This window comes from Cupressus sempervirens, chromosome 2 (assembly GCF_028749045.1).
Source record: "Cupressus sempervirens isolate cs-2001-9-10 chromosome 2, ASM2874904v1, whole genome shotgun sequence".
NCBI lineage: Eukaryota > Viridiplantae > Streptophyta > Pinopsida > Cupressales > Cupressaceae > Cupressus > Cupressus sempervirens.
Genome location: NC_143119.1, coordinates 764,201,032 through 764,226,081, shown reverse-complemented (window position 1 = coordinate 764,226,081; position 25,050 = coordinate 764,201,032). Strand labels below are relative to the sequence as shown.

Here is a 25,050-nt window from a genome sequence, read left to right as displayed (position 1 = left end):
TCCATAGAGAGGGTATTTTGTTTCTAGTCATGTTTTACTTTTGCTTGTACCAACCAACCCTATCCAAGGATAGCGTCATACCCTTTTCTTTTCAGTGGAATGACCATGAAATCCAATAAAAATGGTTGCTTTCCAATAGTTACTGGCTGTGCCATCATTGTTCCTAATGGTTTGATTCCTTGCTGATCTGTTGTGAGTAATTGGAATGTAGGTGGCCACAATGTAGGTTGTCCCAACTTTTTCCATATATCTTCTGGTAACACATTCACGCCTGACCCTCCGTCCACAATTGTGTTTGTAAGTACAGTTCCCAGAATACCCATCTTGACTATTGCTGGGTGCCTTCCCATCGTGAGTGCCAATAGCATTGGGTCTGTTGCAGTCGCTCTGCTGCCCTCTTTTCCTGTTTCTTCCGTTACTTTTGGAACTGGTGTCATATATAGGATCGCCGTATGTAACTGAGGTATTGTAAGAAGAAGGTCATTTAATTTTATCGAAACTTCTGTTTTCATTACCTGCCTTATCATCTTTTGTTCATCCAAGTTCCTCTTTGAGGTATTGGCAGTGTCTTTTGCTTGCAACTTTCCTATTTCCATTTGTTTCTTCAACTCTGTTCGTGCTTGCTACAACCTCTTCTTTTCTTCCTTCGCATTAGGGTACTTTGCTTTCTTAGCTTGCTCACGTGTAATGGCCAATGTTTTCCCATCGCATGTTTCGATGCTTAACAAGTTTACCCCTTGCTTCGGGCATTTTGAATCTTCGTGGTCTCTCGGACCACACCATTTGCATAATAGCTGCAGTGTCTTTTTCGTGGTACAATCTCTGGCAAATTGCCCCCAGAGGTTGCATGCATGACACTGTATCATCAGCCATCCACTCGCGTCGTATTGTTTCCGACTCCGGCCTCCATTGTTATTGTTGTTATTATTATTAACACCCCTTCCACACCGGTTATTATTGCGATATCCTCCTGAGGTTGCATTGTTGTTTGTGTTTGTTTTGGCGGACAGTTCCTGTGTCAGTAACACTTGTTGGTGTCCTTTTGACTTCATATTAAACGAGCATTCCTTTATGGAATGCCCCACAACCTAACAGATATCATAGAATTGTTTTTTTGGGCAGGAGCCGTTTGCGTGGCCTTACTCTTTATAGTTTGCACCCCACAATTCCCCCTTAACTGAGTTCGGATTCTTTTTCAAATTTTTAAATTCTTTCATCATTCGTAGCATATCCTTCTGCAATGCTGGAACTTTCTTGCTTGATTCTTCGTTGTTGCTGCTACTTTCGGACGATGAATCGTTGGAATCCGACGATTTGTGCTTCTTCTTCTTGCTTTTTTTTGTTCACTCTCTAGATCCATCCCCTGATTATAGGCATCTGTGTATGATGCTGGCGATACGATCTTCATTTTCTTCTTAAGAGCCGGCCGTAGCCCCTCAACAAATCATCGTTTCTTTAATCCGTTAGCCGGTGGGCTTTCTATCTTTCCCACCAACTCTTTTAGCCCTCTTGCATAGACACGGACCATTTCATTTTTTCCCTGCATTGTGCTATATATTTCTGCTACAATTTCGTTATTGTCCCGTAGCAGTCGGAACTCTACCATGAACTCCTTAACTTCTACCCATGTAGTTAGCTTCTAAGGATCAGTGTCTACAAAGCAATCAATTGCTACGCCCCGTAGGGTCATTGGAAACTGTTGGACCCAATCATGCTCGTCTGTTATGCCATTTGCTATCCATATTGTTTCACACGTCTTGCTGTGTCTAATTGGATCTGCCGTTCCGTCACCATTAAACTTTGGCAATTTCTCTTTTGGTCTTGCCATTGCTACTTTGTTTTGATTTTGTGGTACTTGCTGTGTACCCGCGTTGTTTTGAGCACTCACGTTGTTTTGCACAACCGCGCTGCTTCGGACAACCACCTTACTTCCAACAACCGCTTTACTTGGTGAAAAAAGATCTTCCTCAAGCAAAGTTGTTTGATTCTCTCCTTGTATCCGTTCGTCGGTTGTATCGGGAATGAAGAGTTCACTCCACGCTTGTGCTCTTTCAGCACTTCGAGCTGTGCGAGTTACTTCCCTTTTGTCTAGATTCTCTACCCTCGACGTATACAAGTTAAGGAGCTCCTCCCTTGTCTCTTTCACCAAATTTAATCGCTGTCGAGTCTCTTCTAGCAATTCCTCAGCACTCCTCGGTCTGCTAGGTGAATGCACTCCCTTTGTCTGTGCTCTTTCACCCCCTCAATGTTCGTCGGCAATCTGCTGAAGCTTTTGTCTGCGCTCCGCTTGTTGTGCTAAAATTAAAACTTCTTGTGCTATGCATATTTCATCCTTATCTTTTATCTTATTCCTATATTTTTAAAGCAAATTAGGCATTAATCTTTATCACACTTCCTTTGTTCCAAGTTCGATTGACAACGGTGCCAAATGTTTACTGTACATGGTAAAAGGATACTTATCGCATGTAGTATAGCAAGATATAACATGGAATAGATACTTTATTCACGTACGCAATACACACTCTTTAATATTATTAAGATGATTACAATGATGATCCAAAGTCCCTTCTGGACGGTGTACATATACTTTCCCGAAGGGGTGACTCAATTTTCACACGCCCATTTAGATACTATTCTACCCATCGGCTACAATATAGAATTTACCGACAACAATTCATTGCATAATTGGAAGACTAAGTATGAAAATGCTAGAATGCAAGATGATCTTTTTAAAGCGTATGTGCAGAAGATTATTGGAATTACTGTAGGGATAAAGAGCTCAAGAGGAACCATAACAAAAAATAAAGTCGTTTAGAAGATTCTCAGATCTTTAACACCAACTTATGTGAACAAGATAAATGCAATTGAAGAAGTCATTGCCCTTATTAAAGGTTTTAATAAGGAAACATTAATTGGTAAGTTGCAAGCTTTTGAAACTAAAAGATTAAAAGATGCTTCACTAGAATTGAGATTTCTTTTAGACCCAGTGCACATAAAAATATAAGAGTACTAACTAAGAGTGCAAGCACCAGTGGAAGAAGTCTTTAGAGTATGCAAGTGATCGGTAGAAACTCAGGAAGAAGGAAGAAAGATGGATGAATTTGAAGCTTTTTTCGCCAAGAGAGCCTAAAGGTAAGGGAGTATTAAAAAATAAGTTACCTTTTGTTTGCTATCATTGTAAGAAGATGAGCTTAAGGGGCTTTCTAATGAATCGTTCGTAAGGTACAACACTTGGTGAAGGTTTTTCAAATGGGGTTGCGAGTAGAGTGGGCTTAACCATGGACAAAGCACCGTTGTTAAGTGTGCTTAAGCTGGAGTAGTACTGGGATGGGTGACCTCCTAGGAACTCCCAGTGCTTCACCTCTGTGAGCATCACCTATATCCAATTAGTGCTAAGTGTTCCCTTCATTCTCATGAGATGGGTTCATGTGAACCACTACGCATGAAATGTGGGTCAATGAGTTTGACTCAAGAACTACATAGTTGAATCCTGATAGCAATACCACAATGCGACTCTAGTATTGTTACCATCTTAGCAAGGGAAGCGATTCCAATATAAGGCAACACACATAAATGTTACATGATCAGCTGTAACACCTCCTTCATTATACTGCTGTTATTGGTTCTTGTGAAAATGAATTATGCATAAGCATTGTATTTTGTCAAATTATTTTTGGCTTCTCCATATGTTTATAGTTTGTAGAATTATTTCAGTTATGAATATTTCTTTTGGATATTTGGTGGGTTTTCTTTACCTTGAAAATGCTAGTTGGTATGTGCTCGTTGCTCTATCTTAACATTTTTTTACTCAAGTAATGAATATATTCCATTTATATCATTTGTTGTTATATGCTGTACAGATTAGTGAAGAAGCTGCTGAAAATATTCGTTCACTGGTAACTGAATGGTATGATTGCTCAATGCTCCTGATAATTCCTTAGATTATTTGTTTCTGTTACTTAATTTGCTCAATTCTAAAATCATATTTGAGTTTTGGGTTACACATTATTCCAAACAGATTAACCAATTGAATATACATAATCTCTCTTAATATCTAGAAATATATATGCCTGTCAAATTAATGTTTGAATCCATATGATTGTCCATGTTTTAACATTATATTATATGTCTAACCAAGGAATAACTAATCGTGTTCTGATATTTGACCAACTTCCCTATTAACTCCCAAGACAGGCATATAAATAAATGCTTAATTGCTCAAGTCATTTGTGCAATGCGTGATTCACAAAGACAGCAATTAGGCTGATAACTACATGTTAGTTAAGGGGTAACAGTTAGTCTTGAGCAGTGATCCACTTAGAGAGTTGCATCCCTTGAAAAGAGGTGAATACAAACGAAGGTTGTGACTATTCAGCCCTCCATGAAGAGTATAAAAGGAAGGCCCATTCGTTCGGTGGAGGTATGGAATTATCAAACTAAAACAAAAAGTAATTGAGGAATCAGAATTAAGAACAGAACTAAATAATTAATTGCCGCAAATATATTAAAAGACAAATTCTGTGAATAGAGCAAAATTATAGGCATATATATGTGTGTGTTAATATTAGAGTGATACTTACATAGATTATTGATCTTTTTGAGTAATCTAAATACTTCTTTTGTTTTAATTGTGAACTAGTAGATTCAATAACCCATTTCGATTTCAGATAAACATATCAGAAGTAGATAAGATAAGATAAATTTATTATTGTCTCGCAAGACACCACAAAGAGATTTAAGGGATTGAAGAGATCACCAAATGGTGTCTGCGGAAAGAACAAAACAAGAAAGAAAAAAGCAAAGAGATAGAGCAAGAAAAACCTAAGTACTTTTCACAAGCGAGAAGTAGTCAAGAACTGAAGGATACAACCCAAGGCGAAGGTACATAATCATCTAGGGGTGTCTCAAGGTATGGCTAGATGTAAGGGGATGCTGTCGAGTGTACCCTCTACGAGGTCTCACGGATCTGGGGTGGCTCGAATAAGTGGAGGAAAGGATGAACAACCTTTTCTTCCCTCAGTCAAGGGACCGTATAGTGAAGGAGGTGGCGAGCTGGTCTGAAGCCTTACTCGACAGGCATTGAGACTCAAGAGTGTGAACACGGAGCCACGTGACCTCTTGTAGATAAAGTGCAAGACATTGCTGATCGGTGTATTTGAAAAAAGAGGATAGGTTCTTGCACCCTCTCAACAAGCAATAGAATCTCCCCCTTGATCTTATAGTTAATGGGGCAATGAAAAAGAAAATGTGCCTCTAACTCCATCTCCTTAAGAGAGAAAAGGCAGCAAATCTTGTCCTCTCTAATGGTTTGTCTGAATACATAGCTGGTGTGAGCCCACCCTGAAAGATTCCAAGTGAGGTACCAAGGACGAACAACGATCCTGTCCTAAATATCCATGTAGTTCCCAACATAAAAGGTCATCGTTGGCTGGAGCTCCCTTGGATGGGTACTCCAAGTCGTGATAATGTACTATCTATAGATGTCAGCCTGAGCACACACATTTAGCTCCTATTAAGAGGGAAGGACATGAGCTAGGGTATCTAGGGAGAATTGAAATTGGAAAGTTGGTCAATCCAGATCCAATCAAACCAAGAAGAGTGGAGGCTTGGGCAAACTAGCATTGGGCCCATTTAGCAAGATCCACCCTTGCGATTGCCTCAGAAGAGCAATAGGCCAAGTAAGAATATCTGTGATGGCCCTCAAAGGAGTCAATGAAGCCCCAAAGCCAACGAATAGACCAAACTAGATCAAAGACGGGCCCTAGCTTGAAGGATGAGCACCAAACTCGACTAAGACGTACTGTGGGGGGTGGATCGATGACATCAGATTATACGTCGAAGAAGGGTCTAGACTCTCTTAGTCGAAGCCTAACCAAACATCAGGAGAGAGGTCCCCCAAATGATAAATTATGGAGGGTAGTCGATCTTGTTGGTTCCCAAAGCCATAGATTGGAAATCCAAGCGCTTGCTAATTCTCTAATAGGATTCCACACTCAGTTCTGGCCAACGAATGGGAATGCCCTTGATTCCCTTGCACTTCAGGCTTCGCTACACCTAGGCAGGTAAACCTTCACCTTGATGCTGACCACCCTGTTTAAGGCTTTTATTGAGCGAATTTAAACTTTGAGTTCTCTAGTTGGCAAGGTCCTCAAACTCAATTAAAATGAAATTGAACGTTGAGTGCTTAAAATGGTTTAATGTTGAATGCTTGAATTGAATGGATATTTTGTATAATATTTGTCAATAATGGATTTGATGCTTGTAAGAAGGAAGATATAGATTTTCTGACTTCAAATATAAATCCAAAAATAATACTTCAAAAGACCAGTGGCTTTGCTTATTCGGGCAACAAAGTTAACTGCAATGAAAATTATCGCGTACAACTTTATAAATTTCTATGCAGTTATACTGTCAACAATTTAATAATCAAGATGTGGTAGATCAAATATGTTATTCTAGATCGAACTTTTACTTCTATGGTAGGGAGACAAATTGGATATAGATACGGAAACAATTCAATATTTCATTATATCTATTGATGATCACATTTAAAATGCTAAATGATCGTGTCCACTTATCCGACATTTAAATTGTTTACGTAATTTAAAGATGATTATAAAGGATGAATCAATTGCAATTTAAATCTTCATGCCTTTAATAAAAATAAACAAAGGGCCTTTTATTTTATTATTAAAATAAAATATTTGAATTCATATTACAAAACCATGCTTTACACTCCTTATTCCTCCTTACAAAAACTTTATTTATTTTTATAATTTAGCTGCGAATATATGTCTTAGAATATGTTTTCCTGTTTGTTTCATATTATCCTTTTATATCTTTATTATATTAAGGATGTGACCTTTCACGTTAAAGACTTATATCCGTTAAAAAAAAAAATTACACCTCTTCTACAGTTAATAGTATTATTTAATTTTATTATTTTGATTTTATTTTCAATCAATCGCCACTCATCTTGGATTGAGCTTAGTGAAATTAAAATATCTGAACTTCATCCGCAATGTTTACCTTGCTGTTAATGCTTTTAATATGAACATCACATATTATTTGTGAACTTTTGAATCCATGACATCTATCTAGTTCGATTATTTCTTCAGAATCTTTCCTATAGATGTGTGTCTGAAACCTCTCTTCTAGAACCTGTCTTCAAGTTTCCATTTTTACATGTTTGTGGTCATTGTGTCGTCTCTTCTTGGCTTTTCGCAAACAAGTTTCACACACATTGTTAGTGAGCAATACGGTGATTTATCAAATCACTTATTCAATCCAATCATAATTTGATTCTCCCTATATTGATGTCGTCACAATACCCATGTTTGTCGTGGCATCTAAATACTAATATCTTTATGGACTTGATTGCCCCCTTTTTATAGCATCTAATTCATCGATGGCTTGGCTCCATGCATACTTCTGAATCCAAACGACATCCTCTAGCGTTGATTGTTGCATATATTTGCTACACCTCTGTGGTGACTCATATTATGTCGTAATAATCAAATATACATCACCATTGCTATTGCTTCATGAAATGCTTGTAGACAATGAAGGAAGATGTCCTGATACAATCATACCCTTACCCAATTAATTTTTGAGATGTTGAGGCTTCCAGTGATGAATTTCATTGCACTGAGAAATACAGAGAATATGTCATGATTGAGCCGCATACGCATTCACAACTTTGGAAGGAAATTCATGGCTACTGGACAAGCGAATTGGAGTGTCTCTTCTTCCTAATTATTTTCACCAGATAACAAGATTGGTCAAGTCCAATTAATCATACAAGGCAACCACAAAAAACACGATAACCATGAATGTCTAGCAGATGTTTATTTATAGATCAGATCATTGGCACTCCATATTAGTACTTCCAAGGGAAAAGTGTGACACTCACTGGCTTTTGTCACCAAACACAGTAATTTAAAAGGTATATTTCTCCTTCTTGCAGTAGTGTGTGCTTTGTATTTCACCACCTTCAAGTTTGACTCGTTTATTGGGATTCAACTTTCATGCAATTACTTATATTGTCATCGAATACTTCGCTGCTCCACCATTGTAGTCCTTGTTTGCACCACCTCTTTTCAAGAAATCATTTTAAGAGATGACTTTTTGCTTTCAGATATAAGGTCTTATCTCATTTATTTCAGTAATAATAGGGTCTTCTTTTGTTGTAGATCACATAATGTTTCCTATCTTGATTGCTTAGTTTGTTGATACTGTTAAGTCTTTCAAAGTGCCAAACTTTTCCTTGCTCATACTTTTTTTATCGCTGTCATGCTACTTGTTTTCTAGTGCTTTGGAATATTTGCTCACATAAGCTCATGAGTTGCTGTATAGGTGCACTTCTTCAATTGATACATTGTTTCCAAACATGAATTGCTAATCCAATACATTGTTCTTTCTATATCTGTTGCCACTTTGAAAAGAAGACCATCTTCTTTTTGAGCATTAAGATTCCTCACAACATCTGCATAAGTTGAAGCCTTCATTTCTAGAGAATGTTTCTCAGTTGTAAGCACTATGTCCATATTTTGTGCATCCGGCGAGAAGTGTGGAGTTGTTGTACTTGATAAAATTCTAATACTTTGACTTATACCAAAAGAAGAGATACCACCATTTGCTTTAGAACTAGTTGGAAGACGACTTAGATTGAGTGAATAATCTCGCTTTTCTTTTTCATAGTCACTTTCATGAACTTGCAATAAATAGTCATCAAAACTGCGCAAATTGTCTTGTTGGGCTGTTTGTAATGCATAAAACATTGTCACTTCATGAACATTTTGAAGATGAGATTTTACACAGTCACATATGAAGATTCTCCTTTGGCATAGTATTTGGGACTCAAAATTTTGCCAAAATTTAGCATTCAACTAGGTTTGACCAAGGAGTCCAGGAGGGACATCTTGGTTGTGGTGTCTTGGAAGTGATGTCCCCCAAATGATAGAATTGTGTAGGATAGTTGGTTTGACCAAGGAGTTCAAGAGGGACATCTTGGTTGTAGTGTTGTGGAAGCGATGTCTAAAGCATTGTCTCTCAAGCATAGCTAAGGAGCCAAGTCCTTATTGACTTGGGGCTGCATGGAAGGTCTCAAGCTACAACAGGGTCTAGAGAACTTAACCCCCAAGTAAGTATAGGAGGAGGTGATCTCAATCTCGTTGCCTTGAAAATAGAAGTAGAGATGATAGGTCTTTAAGCAATTGAAGACCATTACCCAAGTCTTACCTAGGTTCATAACTAACAACGCATAACAAAACGAGGCCAAATCGTAAGAATTTCTTAGAGCTCTTCCAGGGAAGAAGCCAAAAGAACTACGCCGTCAACAAATAGCAAAATGGATATCAAAATCCGGTGTAAGTAGTAGGCATTCCCGCCAAGCGAGAAGTCCTGGAGGAAAGTCTTAAGCTCATCTATGTAAATACTGAAGAGAGTGGGGGAGAGAGGGCAACCATGCTTCACCCTAATAGTGCTTTCACTAGGATCCGAGGATCCTTGCTGAGTCCTAAACCTGCCAACCACACTCTCATAAAGCCCCATGGTTACAGTCAGTAGAGTCTCGAAGATTTCAATGTCCCCAATTCTTTGGAAGAGAGTCATCCAAGGAACAAAATTGAAAGCTTTGCAAAAATCAACAAAGCAACAATACAGTTGGATGGAAAGGGCCAAAGTCGGACTTGGGAAGATGGATTGCATGTGGGTAATGATGGGCTTTTGTGGGTATGACCAAAAATGCAAGTTGGGATGCATAATGGATGTGTGCAAATGACGACTTTGGTGTTTAAAAGTGTGACCTTTTACCAAAATCAGTTTCTTTAGATGCAATCACATGTAAAGTGATTTACATGCAATCATGACTTGATGTAATCATGTAATTGGATGCAAATGAATCGGAAAACATATGTATTTGGATGGAAAGGGCCAAAGTCGGACTTGGAAAGATGGATTATGTGGGCAATGATGGGCTTTTGTGGGTATGGCCAAGAATGCAAGTTGGGATACATATGGATGTGTGCAAATGACGACTTTGGTGTTTAAAAGTGTGATCTTTTACTAAAATTGGGTTCTTTAGATGTAATCGCATGTAAAGTGATTTACATGTAATCATGACTTGATTTAATCATGTAATTAGGTTGAAAGGATGAGATTACATGAAAGTGGGTTTGGAAAATAGGTTAATATGTAAATGCATATAAAAAATGGAATTACATGTAAATGCGGATGGAAGATGAGATTACATGTAATTGCATGTGGGGAATGAGATGCAATGTGCTATGGCATGTAATGATAAATGTAGAATGAAATGATGCACTTGCATGAAATGGTGGAAGTTGGAGTGAAGTGAAACATGCTCAAGTTTTTGGGAAAGAACTTGCAACTTCTTCCGGAAGAAGAAAAACAAGAAAACAAGCAAACAAACAACAAAAACAAGCACAAAGCAAACACGTACCTTTGATTTTAAGACTCAAACATGTCAACAAGCAAGTTGTTTTCATGTGCAAATTTGAATTTGGAGTGCAACATCAAGCTAAAACATGCATCAAAATAGCAAGATAAGCATGAATTAGTAAGCAAGATTGAAAATGTCCACTTATTTGTTGATCAAAGAGCCAAAATAGCAAGTTTTATAAACTTGAAGACCAATTCTCCCTCAAATCTGGATTTACAAACAACTATTTGACTTCTTCCACACTTGCAAATAATGAATGCTTAATGAGCATACAATGGTAGAATTTAACATAAAAATGCCAAAAAATTGGTTTTCAAAGGCAATAGCATGCATTAAAACTCAAAAACGACCTCTATTGATCCAAACGTATGGGCTGGAAATGCAATTTTTTGGGTGTTTTTAACAAAAATGTGCCCTTTTCATGCAAAAATCTGGGTCGTTTTTTGCAAAAATATGGGCAAAAAATGCATGTATTTGAGTCATTTTTGATTTGAGAATGCAAAAATGTCTTCCCTAAATGCAAAAAAACGTGACTCCAAAATGCAAAAAAGTGGATAAAAATCCAAATTTCTGGGCGTTTTTAGCAAAAACATGATTCGTAGAAGGCATGAAATGCAACATTTTTGACATCTGAAGGCAAAAACATGTTCTTCAATAGCAAATATATGGATCAAAACCTCAAAATGACTTTTATTTGAGCCAAAACGTGATCAAAATTGCCCCAAATCTGAGCGTTTTTCACCATAATGTGGCTCGAAAATGCAAACATCTAAATTATTTTTGTCTTGAATATGCAAAATCATGACCCCCAAATGCATGTGTATGCATTAAAACTCAAAAACACCCCCATTGTGATGGATTTCAAGCCATTATAGGTGCAGATCTAAGTATTTTTGATCAAAAATGTGTTCTTTGAGGAAGAAAATATGAAGTTTTTTTCCTTTCAATCTTCAAATTCGGGTTCACTTTTTGCAAATGCATTAAATACATGCAAAACACATTTTCTAGGAGAGATTACATGTTTTAAAATACATGTCTTTTGCCTTTTTCATCCCAAACACAATCTTGAGGAGTGTTTGCACGTTTTAAAATATGCATTTGGTCAAAAACGCACTCTTGGAGTGCCATTACACATTTTGAAAATATGTCATATGACTTGCCCATGTAAAACACACTCTTAGAATGTCATTACACATTTTCAAAATATGTCATATGCCCTCAAGGTGCAAATCACACTCTTGGAGGAGCATTGCATATTTTAAAAATATGAAATTGATGAGCCATTTAGTGCAAAACACACTCTAGAAAGGTGATTGCACATTTTAAAAACTTGAATATGCATTGCTCACTCTAGAAAGCTTGTTGAATATTTTAAGTTTAAAGTCATTTACATGCCTTTAATTCAAAAACACATTCTCTAGGAGCATTTGCATATTTTACATGCAAATGAGTTAAAAGACATGTTTGCACAACTTAGTGATCAATTAAGCACATGTTATAATTGATTTTTTAAGAAATATCACTTAATTGGGTCATAAATAATATTTACACTAGATAGTTTAATTAATAATGTGCAAATACCATTCAAAAATTAATATTTACTTTAGATGTTTTGAATTAAAACTCAAAAATTAAATCAAACTATATAGTTACTATAGTCAGTTAAGAGAAAATTTTAAAAAGCAACTCAACATGAAAATATAACATAAAAGTGCACTATAGTCACTTAAGTGATAAAGTAATTTAAAAACATAACATAAAGTGGATTTATGTTATATTTTTCAAAAAGTGAATGTCAACTTTAAAATATAATATACGATATTTTAAATCGTGCATTTGCACCTGGAGAGTCCACCTTTTGGGCACTAAAATGATCATATATTTTGATTGCCAACTCTAATTAAGCCCTAAGATAGATCGAATCAAAGGGAAAACCGAAAGCAATGATTTGAGCAAAGCCAAAAGACCAAAAGCTAACAAACACACACTAAAAAATGAGAAAAAAGAATTTGAAGGCTTCAAAAATCAAGCATAGGCTCAACATACAGAAAAACTAAAAAGACTTGATGGAAGCCTTTGGTAAGAGGGATCACTATATCAATTGGGGTCGTGTGATTGATCAAAACTAACCAATTAAATAATGAATTTAACTCAGAGAAATGCAAAACTAAGTTGAAAAGTTTTGTATTGTTACCTACATTTTGTGGTGAGAAAATGCAGGACAACACTTTCTATAATGATGAACCATTTAAGAATGATGACATAGTGGAAGAGGAGGTTATGTATTTTGTGGTGGAAGAGAATTATTTAAATGAATTTGAAAATAGAGCTGCAAGTGATGAAATTACTTCCCAACCAAAGGATTGTTGAAGCTTGTACACGAGCTAAACCATGGTGATGACACTATAAGGGCTGATTTGAAGGACCAATAAAAAATTCTATGTCAAGATGATGAATTTGGACCATATAATTTGGAGGACAAACTGAAAGTATCGGATGATATGGTTATTACAGCCTTAGTGCATTTTGATAACACCCATAAAATCATTGAAGAAACCTTGTGGGAATTTAATAGAGTTGAAAAGGAGAAGGAATTAATGAATGGAATCAATAGCGCATATCTCCACACTCTTAAGAGGGCATTGGAAAGAATGAAATGAGATTACATATAGTTGCATAAATTCTTTGTTGTATTCTGAAATTGTTTGGGAGAAAATTTGGGTGTAAATATCTAATAGGATATTACAAGTTTTGATTATTTTTTTGGTCAAAATTGTGAGTCATATTTTTTAACAAAATTGTCGGATTTTACCATTTTTCCACAAATGAAAGTTTTTGATGATTTTTTCACATAGTCGTGTATGATTTCAGCATTTCATCTGGGGTTTGATGATTTCTCTACAAAATCATTGTGCTTATTCTTTATGACTTTTTGGGTTTAGAGTGATTTTCTAGAAAGCCACAACTTTCAAATTTTTATCAACAAAAATTGAAGTTTTTTTTGAGTAGCTGATTGTAACTTGAATTCTGTGTTTGTCAATAACGGGAAGGATGATTTCGTTACCTAACATCACATTGGAAGGCATTTAGCTTGTTATTGTTCTTTGAGAAGTTATGTAGAAAGTGGTTGGTTGATCTAAAATCCAACCAAGGAGACTTTTAGGAACATGCTTATGTCACAAGTATTTAGAAGGTAAGTCAAATTTTTATGCATTCATGTCTGAACAACCAACAAATTATGTTAGGTCTGCTGCAGGGTAGTTAGTATATTTACTTTTAAGGGAGTTTATTAATGTAATATTTAGCTTATAATGGTCATTTAAGTCACTTTAAGTTTCTATTCTATCACCTTGTTAGTGGTATAATAATTGTCTATTTTGTCCATAGTTCTTGATTGTTTCTGTTTTGGAAAGATTTTCTTTGTAACTGGTTATATAAGGAGCATACCTCTCCTTTGTTTAATACAACATAAATCAATCACCATTTCATAATTATTTATCATAGATATGTTCTTACTCCATATATTATTTAGTCGGATCCTTCAATTTGTATGATTAGTTGAAGAGTTGAGCTAAAGTAGGTGTTTCATAATCTCACCTATTTGTCATGGTGCCTGACCTTAGATTGCGTGCAATCAAGTACTACAATTTTATTTGTTAATTCCCTTTAGCTACCTTGTAAGGATTCAATCATGTGGGCATTCATCTTATTTTCTGTAATCGATTTTTGTTCATATCATTGATATTCTAGCCACATGAGGTGTGTATTTAAGAGATGAACACCTATATTTTATTCAAGAACTTTCATATGGTTTGTAGCAAGGATACATCAGGATGCAATTTTGTAATGAATTCAATCTTGTGGTGTTCTTGGATGTTTTCTTTTCGCTTGAGTTTGTGCTCATATAATTTGTATTTTAGCAAAATGAGGTGTGTTGAAGATATGAACTGCCATATTTAATCCAAGGGTTTCATATGGTTTATACTAGGTTTTTCCTATTGGGTAGTAGCATTTCACTTAAGAGCGTAATGCTTTGAATTCTCTGCTATTTAAAACTTTGTGCATCATTCCTGTTTTAGGGCAAACTAAGGTGATCATCACTCGCTCAAACTACCATTGAAAGTATCTTCGTTGCCGTTTTTTGATGTGTTGGATTATTTTCTTATAGTAATTGTTGTCTTGTATAATTGATATACTTGATATACAAGGGATTAACCAATGCGAAACAATACAATGGACTACGAACATTGTGAACTCTTTTACCTTGTAGTAATCCTTTTATCAAACACTTGGAACCAATGTAAACCTATATTTAGACATTGTGTCAATAAATCAAGAATATATAAGTTAAAGGCCTACAAAATTAGAATACCCAAGGTGGATGGATATAGTGGTGTAAAACTCTTTACACACTGAGTTTAGTTCATGCCTTTAGATAGGGGACTTGCCATTGGGAGGTTGGCTAGATGTTATTCATGTGTTCAGCATACAATGTTATTTACCTGTTCAACGTACAATCACAGGCTATCCTTTAACTCTTTGTTCTTTATGGAGATAGTTTTGTTTTCACAATAGAAGTTTCCTACCTCCTTGATTAAGATGATAACTCCTAACCACATAGAGGAATAGAGTTGCATCTCAAATAACTTGATAATATTCTTAGTCATCCATTAGTTCACCTTTGTTGTTAAGTACCAAAATCACTAAGTTCCAAAAGGCTCAAAAGCTCGTTAAATTTAGCACATACATTTTATATGCATTTTTGTTTGAATTGGAGGCATGTTGAATGGTTGGATGTACTAATATGAAAGTGAATCTCAAACACAAGAAATGGTGAGTCAACGTACATTCATAGCGGTATTATATATGGATGAAATCCTCATTTGGGTTTAGGAAACCTTCAAGTTAAAAGTAACCCATCTTCTACCATCTGACACATTTCGTAGAGAGTAGAGACGTCCTTGGAAATGCTATGATGCACAATGTTCTTTTATTACCGTTTCCCATGCAAAAATTCTGGTCTTGCTTAAAGCTTTGGGCATAAAGTGTTATAAAAATCCTGTATCGGTTCCCTTATGGACAAATCTTGTTTGAGGAGCCTCTGTCTCCTTTGTAATTACTTAGCTTTCATTCAAACAATTATCATTTCATGGTCTCCTTCATAATTACTTGACTTTCATTCAAACAATTATCCTTTCATGGTATTATAGCCCCTAGATTAGTGTAATTAACCAATTTTTCTATTGTACAGTTAGGCTTTTTGGGAAATTTAAAATTTTTTTGTGTACTTAATATTTATTTCCATAGTTTTTTATGTTTTTTTAAATGAGATATTGTAAACTTATCCTATATACTCTTTGAGACTCTTAGAAGAATTCTTTTTAGGCATTTTGGGGATAGAGATTTTATTTAAGATCAAGGGGGTTCGAAAAATCAAACTTCTTTTAGACCTAGAGTTTGTAAAAGATTGTGTCTTTTTTTTAGAAAGGAGTTTTTCTGGTTCTTTCATCTAAAGGAATTACAGGTGAAAGAGAGTTGAAACCTAAAATGAAGGTTTTTAAGTTCGATTGTTTTTTCAAATTGAGGGGTTTTCCCATGTGTCACTGGTCCCTGGTGAGTTTTCTGCTCACGTTAGAGTATTTGTGAGTTTCTGTTAGCCACATTTTTATTGAATTGCGTTGTTTTTGGGTTATTATCTGCGACAACTCTGTCATCCCAAGCGTTTGTGTTTTTAGACTGATGTGAGTTGCAGGCCCGGAAAACCTAGTTTTTTTAAGTGTTTCACCTTTGCGAAGGTTTGAAGGATTACATAAACCTTCTTTTATTGCTGGTCTAAAAGGATCTGCGATTATGCGCATTTTTGTCTATTTTGGACATATTCAGAGGTGTTTAGTTGCACCAGAGATTTGTTTTTTTGTGGATTTCCTTGACGATTTTTATTGAAAAAATATGCTTTTCTATACTTCTGCTTGGCTAGGAGTTTGAGAGTATGCCGTCATTTTTGGGAGGTTTTCAATGACATCTAAGGGTTTTTTATTTTATAGTGTCTGAATTTTTCTCTGGCACTGCAATTGTTAAACCGCTAGGGTTTTAATTTTGTGCATTTTTTATTTGATATTTTGACAAAATTGTTATTGTTCTTACTATTTTTACAATAAAGTCTCTGTTTTTTTAAGCAATTCTTTTTGGGATGTGCCAAAAGGGTTTGACTAATTTTTACCCCAAAAGTCATTTTTTTGGAATTTGTATCAGCTGCTTGCTGGAGTTTTTTTGATTTTTGACAGAAAAATCAGCATCAAAGCTTTTTTTGAGTTCAACTCGTTATTCATATCATTGCAAAACGGGAGGGATGACCTTGTTGACCAACATTTTATTGGAAAGCAATCAATGCTTCAACGACAAAAACTACATTAGTTGAAACAATGAATGTTTATTATTTTAGAGTTCCACTATCTAGGATAAGTTTGATGAGCGTAACCATGAAATAGTTATGCCATTAAAGTTAACGTTCACTGACAACATGCTTCCAGAGATGCAGTCTGAAAATATTGCTGCAGAGATTTGGAAGGATCTGAAGAGTCTATGAAATTCTAACAAGGAAGGGCATTCTTTTGGAAGAAAACCATGATGGACGATAAGATGTCTTTGTAGGAACATCTTATGAAGATAAAGGATTTTGTGATCAACTAGAGGCCATTGGTTGCAAGATGGAAGAAGAGGACATGGTGGTCATTTCATTGAAACATTGAAATTCTCAATATTACATTCCATAAAGTGGACCTAAATTCGGTAAGTTTTGGAATAAGCTTATGCACCAAGCTAGGTTGAGAAAATGGTGGCAGTAATGGTGATAGGGGCAATGTGGAATATGCATTTACTGCCAAGGTTGAAGGCAAAGGCAAGCCCACTCAGCTGAAAGAATTAAACAAGTCTGGTGAGAATTTCAAGAAGAATATCACATGCCACTTTTGTGGTAAACTTGGTCATATAGTGCTTCTGTTGAAAACAGTTGGCTGAAAATGTCAAACTTGGGAGGATCATAGGACCAGGTTCATATTGGAAGACATTCTGAAGAGGGCGAGTCAATCTTTTATAAGTTCATGGCCTAATGACCCATAGGTTCTATTGAGTCTTCATAGGGTTTTTGAATTTTAGCTAATAAATTGACTATTAAGAGAGGTTATTATAATAATGTTGTATTGTTTAGCTTATAAAAATCATTTAAGTCTTAAGTTGTCTAGTTCGTTTAGTTAGCAACTTTCTATTTTCTATGCGTCAGCTAGATAGTTGAGTAACTTTCTGTTATGATTGTTCTTTGTGATAATTTCTATTATGGAAAGATGTTGTAATCTCTTGTTTAAGGAGTTGTCTTAGATGGGGAGGCGTCTCCTATTTTTGGCGCTCTAGGAAATGCCTATAAAACATGCCACCTATCGTCCCTCGGTCCTTGTCCTCGAAATGTAGCGGAACATTTTGAAAACCAACAAAAGTCAATTTTTTTTCTAAAGACAACAAAGTGGAAACAAATCTGAGTGAGCTTTGACATTAACTAATGGTTCTAAGCTGACAATATGTGAAATCTATGTTTCATGCATGCATCAAACTGTTGGACTTGCTGGTTTATTTTGTGTTTTGGACTTGACATTTTTTTCAATTTCACCACAAATGTATTGAAAGCTATATAAAACATAAAAATAATCATATAATATATTAATATTTTTGAACAATTCATATATATATATATATACAACCACCCCTTGCAGTCCCCTATATTTGGCCCTCTAGGAAACATTCTGAAAACCCATCCCCGTGTTCTTGTCCTTGAAATGCCTTGGAGCATAGTTAAGGAGCCTTCGTTTGCTTTGTTTTTCACTCAATCAATTACCATTTCAATATTTAGGACTTGGTTAGAAGATTGTACAAATAAGTTGAAAATCTTGAATCTTACATAAATACTTAGCTATTAGAAACTTCAAGTTGTTAAGAGTTGGCCTTGAAGGAGACTTTTGGTTTGATGATTTAAAAAATAAAAATCTTTTGAAACAATCAATAACAATCAATGTAGGACACAAGCATATTTTTCCTCTTGACTAAGTCGATTGAACTGTTGATTTTGTTCTTTGTCCAAATGCACTTTTAGGTTAGGTGACATTTGGTGGACCCAGAAAATACATTGAAGATTATTGAAAAGGGGCATTTTGTTCGGTTGAGGATTAAAATGAGAAATGTTTTAATGAAATACTTCCTTTTCTTCAACTATGTATTGGTAGATGGGATACTTATGGTTTTAATTCCAGATGATTTTTTTTTTTACTGATTAGTTGCCAAATTTCAGTTGAAGCCTTGCAACTATGTTGTCAACTTTGTCAAATTCCTCAGTAAGAATGATGGTAATATTTCTTCGGATTGTGACACTTGTAGTTATGGAGAAGACTTTTCTGTAAAGAGCACTAGAAAGTTTTCCAGGAAGGTTAAGAATGCACAAGAGGCCCATGAAGCAATCAGACCAACTGATATTCGTCATACACCATGTATGTATATTTTCTGAATTTATATCTTGACTTTGGTGTTTGGCTCTCTAAGCATTGAATAAATCCAATGTTTTATTTTTACTTTGATGATGATGATTGCGTCTTACTCAATTTATAAAATCTGTAAGGGTCATTATTTTCACGCTTCACCTTAGATGAATATTTTCTATACTAGCTATAATCATGTGGATGTTTTCAACATTTTAGATTAGTGGTGATGTTTTATTCTTTTAGTTTTGGTCTTCCATAAAAAAATCCTTTTATTTATTTCTGTATAAAGAGTTGTTTAAAAGTCATTCAGAAGTAATTAATGGTTCTAGGATGTGAAAGGGGAAGTATGATACCCCCTCGCCCCCTCCCATTTAAAAAAATTTCCCAATTGCAGTAAGCAATAATGCAATGTGCTTATCGCTTTCTGATTGCCAGGTTCCCAAGATGGGAAAGGTGAGAGCATTTGGTGTATAGGATCATATAACTATTTAGAATGCATCAACTCAGAAAGACACACACTAGGCGGTAAGCCGTTCACTCTCACTTGTTTGTGGAGTGTACAATAGAATGAACACACAATACTTTACGCTTTTATAATGCAATACAATTCCAGAGCACAAGCACTACTTGTTTATTCAATGGAGTGCAAATACATAACTTTGACTATTTCAGTGGTCAGCAAATGCGGTTCTTTCCACTTATTCACTGGGTGAGCATGTACAATACTTTACACCGATTCAGCATGGTGGGAAAATACATCAATGTGTAAGGAAGGAACTATTGGCAGTTCTCTACCATCCAGGGCATTACATGGTTAACTCACCTGCATTACAAACATCATATAGGAAGTATGGTTGGTGATATAAAGTACCGATAATAAATAATATTGCTGTAAAAATCTAGAAGTGAACCAATTTTCTAAGTTTAAGATTCAAATTCTCAACATGAATTATACCTCTGGAAGATGAAACAAGGCAATTTGCAGGTCTGATGACACTCTTAATTACTGCCAATACTATCATGTTGGGCTTGAAATGGGCTGGAACTCACTGCATATAGGCTTGAGCAACAGGGAAATCGCCCAAAACTCAACAAACTCATTCCCAACACTTCTCAAATAAATCTAGCCTGAAACACCATCCCAAACAAACCCAAACTTCACCAAAATACGTAGAAAAGTTATATATTAGACTGGTAACTGGAGTTAGACATGTGTGAATCTGGTAAAATGCTGGTATAGTAGCTACAATCATCACATTCTTACCCAAACATACCATACATCAATTTGTTTACTGTGAAAAATTTTGAAGGCTACAAACATGGTTATGGCAAAAACAAGGTAATTTGACATTTTATATATCTTAGAGAAATGCAATAATATAAATAAATAACAATCCCCCTTTTCCTTAACAAACTCTTGTTTTCAAAATAAATAATAATTCATCAGTGCACCAAGGTGATCTTGTGCCTAAGCCTTCCCTTGGAGGCACGGTTTATTCATATCCTTTGTAAATAATTAGACCCAGTTACCTTTTTAATATTTTCACCTTTAGACAACTTAGGCAATAATTAGTTTAATAATTCAGTAAATTACGCAAGTTGCGAAAAGCATCAACATGATAGAAATATGAAAGTTTGAGGATACCAATGTTATTAGATGCTTAGGATGATGAATTGAAGCATCTTGGTGACTGCCTATAAATAACGCTCTTCACTAAGAAGTTTGTAGTGCTCTTGAAAGACAAGAAATCAAAATTTAATGCATCAAGAGAGTCATCAAGACCAATTGAGCTCGTGGTTAAAAAACTCTGCTACATGTTGCTAATAGCGCGACATAGTGCAAAACATATGGTGGGCAGTTTAATTTCCATTAAACTTGGCACCGGTAATAATTGTTGCATGACGATAATAATTTGAAAAACTTGCCGAAACTCACGAAATATCTACGAAAAAATCAGCTGATAAAAAGAGTAAAAATAAAAGGTTGGAAAAAGCAATGGCTTAGGTTTCATGCTGTATCTTATTTCCTATGTTCGACTTCATTTTATGTGGCAATAGTGAAGATAGAAGGCATTTCAACAGAGCAAAGTTCAACGACAAGAAGATAGAAGGCATTTTAACATAGAAAAGTTCTTTGATGATAATATTTTCCGTTACCACATTTGTCCCTTGCTGCTCGGATTTGGGTCTTGCTCCATGTGGGTTTGGATTCTCGGTCGGGTTCATTGTGGCGAGTCTAGGTAGGGTCCTTATTTTGGACTGTGGGTTCACTCGGGTTCATGCTGGAGCGAACCCGAGCGAACCCATAACGAACTCAGAAGGACCCCGGGCAATAGGGTCCAAAATGTGAACTAAATCAACTTTAAAGAGCGTTCTTTTAATAATCTTTTATGTAACCCTAAAAGGAACCTAATAAAAAATATTTCAGTCATCTAATCTCTCATGTTGAGGAAGAGGAGGATGGTAGAGCAGTATCTTGGACTAGTGGAACCAATTTGGGTTCCAATGATGAGGATCTAGATATAGTTGCAATTCGGGATTAAGTCATTGATCCCTCATTTTTTGATGACCCATTTGACCCCTGAAGGGCATTTGATACTATGATCATTGTGTTGCCTCACTTTTAGTCGCCCCTATTTCCAAGCTTTCTCCCTTTGTTGCCTCTTAGGTAAGCTTTATTGCCAAACCCTTGTCAAAATTATTTTAATTCCAAGTCGGGTTTCAGTTTGAGTTGCTTCTAATCGGGTGTTCCTTTTCTCCCTTTGGTCGGGCTTTCAAGATTTCAATGCACTTTTGTCTCCCTTGCTTGCACTACGCAAAGAACACGTGAGGTGGATGTGCACGTGGGAAGTTGTCCAAATTGTGTTATTGTTTTTAGAAGAGTCTTAAGCTTCCCCCCCCAATGAGAGGAAAAGTTTCTAAGTCCTTTGTTCATGCTTCAAGTATGCGAAGTTCAAAGTTTCTCCCATTCTACTACTTTTTTGCTTGGAGGAGAAGGGATTCCAATGCAACCCCGCATAGCTATAAATTTGGCACCACAGAGAAGTATGTTTGAAGTAAGAAGAATATCCTAGTTGATATCCTATTGAAGTATGTCTTTGGGGAGATCCTCTTTTCAAAGATTCCTGCAATAAGGGAAAGTGACTAAAAACTATTACTTGTGGAGAAGTAGTGAAGGTGCTTCTTCATCGCACCAAAGCAAAGTGTTCGCATGCAAAAATCAGATTTTCGAGTATATCATGCTTCACCATTTGCCTTACCCGCAAATCGAAGTCGCAAAATTAAAAGCTTTTGCTCCTTTCACTTGAAATGGCGGACCTAAAGAAGATCTGATTTATAAAGAAGAGGCCGTATTGATAAGACGTGTTTGATGTCACTTCTTCCCATTAAACCTCACATTTAATTGAAATCTGATCGTTAAGCTCAAAAGCCTCCTCCAAATTTTATGATACTACCTAACTCATGCGACGCGAGAAACTCCAGCTAACGACCATTAAGGCAGATCTATAAAGTAAGATTTCACTGCAATCCTACATCACCTCAATTCCAACAACCATTTTTGATTTCTGCAGAGAATTTAAGTGCTACATTTGCTATAAGTTCGCCATGCCTGCAGAAGTCATCAAATATTATAATCTAAACGGGATAGACTAGGGATTGAAAAATCTAATAGATACTCAACTACGTTCTATGATCTTAGCGACTTGCATAGAAGGTTGCAGGCAGATACCATTCATCTTATCACCAAAAAATTGAGTGAAAGTGGTCTAGTTGAGGTGGCGAGTTTTTCAGTGGCAGTGCAGGTGAGCTAATTCTTGAATGTATTACTCACTACAACCCGGATACTCATCATATCCAAACTCTAGACAACGAAGTGCTTCTCTCTCTCTCTCTCTTGATCGAGACATGCTACAAAATTGTTTCTGATTGCTGGCAAGAGAGGTGTACACCGACATGAGCTTTTGGAACTCCACCTCTATGTACAACGAGAAGAAATCAGCGAGGAGAGGAGATATGATGGTCACATGGTTCCAAACCCCTAGGAGCCACAAGAGTAAGGTGCCCAAGACCCTCTACGACACCTGTTTAAAGAGGGAAATTGTAGATATTCTTGTCCTCCTATACAGGATTAAGGGGAATGAGGACTCCCTAAATTTTGTGGAACACTTTCTACTTGGCTCAAGTAGTATGCACTGAAGGGGAATATGTGGATTGGGCCCAAATAATGAGTGACAACCTAACTTGCTAGCTTTAGACTGCGAAAGCCTATAAGCAATTTTCTGTACCCGTACAAGATCTATGCCCTAACTACCATCCAGTTGTGGCCTAGACTGCCTCATGTCAAAGAGTTCAATGAGGACATTTGAGTGTACGATTTCTACCCATGCCTGCAATTACACTAGAGCTATGTGAAGCTCATGAAGCTGAATGACACGTTCACAATGAGGATTTGTCGGATACTACAAGGGTGCCTAGGAAGGTGGCTCTCCCCTCAAGCTATGTCTGCTGTGACCTAGTTTGGAAGGTATTTCATCTAGTTCTTGACATTTTCCTATATTATGATTGGATGCTTTGATGGCTTCCCATGGAAGCTACCTAGATATCTAGACAATTGGATTGTTTTTGTTGAGATGTGCTGGCAAATTTTGCAAGTGAACACTTTGTGCTCGAATGCTAAGAAGGTGGGCATCCCTTTTCCAATCACAATGGGAGCGTACAATGGGGCATCCATCTAATGCTAAAAACATGCTCAAGGCCTTTGAAGAGAAATACAAGCTAGAGCTATATGAGGTAATTCGGTTGAAGTTCTATCCAATAGACTATATTAAGAACTTGTAGTTAGGCTCGAGATTCAAGCACGTCCTCGCATTAGAGGACTATTGGGAAAACTGTGCTGATTAATGGGTAAGCAAAGAGAGATTCTTCTCCCAAATGATAGTGGAGCAAGAAAAATTGTATAATGTCAGTATGGATGTGGAGGGAGTTGAGGACGATGATCAATACATGCAATCCTCCACATATTTGAAGAAAATTAAATACATTCCCATTGATTTGACTCCTCCCCTAGGTCCTACCATTGACAATCTGGAGGAATTAACATACATGGTATTGTAGAGGACCGACAAGTGAGTGGAATGGACAAAGGCTAAGAGAAAGAGAACGGGTGGTTGGCCTTCAGTGTCTCAATCAACGCAGTCATCTGCCGCAACTACCACCAACATTGTGGTGGTCATTGTATCCACATCCATGGTGTCCTCACAAACTGTCGGGGAGGGAGTGTAGATGAGTCTCTTGAGAAAAATATTCCCATCACCCTTACCTGTGGAGGGGGCTTAGTCCTAGTTATCGACTCAACAGAGGAGCTTGAGAAAGATAAGGATAAGGAGAAGGAGAAAGAAGTAGAGTCCGAAGGTGCTAAGGACAAATACATATGTGTTGAGGTGATTAACTTAGATGGCCCAAATGGAGCCCTGCAGGACGATGGACATGATGAAGGGCCACCACCACAAGACACGCCTCAAGTGCCAGATACCCAAGGTAACATTCCTGCCACCACTTCTTCGACTAAAACAATTTTTTTTCCTTTTTCTGCAAGGAAGACTAGCACTCCGGCTATGGCGAGGAAGCTTTTTGATGCCACAACACTTGAGTCCTCACTTAATGTACTCACCTCAGAGTCTTTGCTGCAGAATATGCTTGAGAAAATGCAGAAAAGAACAGGGGAAGGAGTGCCTCCGAAAGACTTCATCATGCAAGCCATGAAGCAACCGCCTATCACCAAGAAGGCAAAGTGGGCTCCCACCTTAGTAGCTTTGGCCAAAGATGTGAACTTAGGAAACTACATCATGGAGATTGCCCAAGCTCAAACTGATGGCAACCTGGTTGATGTCGGCCCAACAAATTTCAATGTTTTGCAGTACAACATAGTGTAGCCGAGGCATGCCACCAAGCTCATGATGTGGTGATTTCTGAACCAGGAGGTGGAGGAGGAATTGGAGGAGTTAAAGATATCGAAAGCCTAGCTGAGAACCACAAATAAAGAGTTACCCAATTGTCTTAGGCAGT

General features: G+C 36.6%; 1 protein-coding gene across 2 annotated transcripts in view; it reads left to right on the top strand.

Annotated features, from left to right (window-relative positions):
* Positions 1 to 25,050, top strand: part of LOC149575691 (DNA topoisomerase, type IA, core) — a 273,230-nt gene that overhangs the window by 56,162 nt on the left and 192,018 nt on the right. For both annotated transcript variants that reach the window (XM_089815443.1, XM_089815444.1), the window contains exons 5-6: positions 3,861 to 3,907; positions 18,884 to 18,993. In XM_089815443.1, coding sequence (XP_089671569.1) covers positions 3,861 to 3,907; positions 18,884 to 18,993 — 157 coding nt within the window. The remainder of the gene's footprint in view (positions 1 to 3,860; positions 3,908 to 18,883; positions 18,994 to 25,050) is intronic.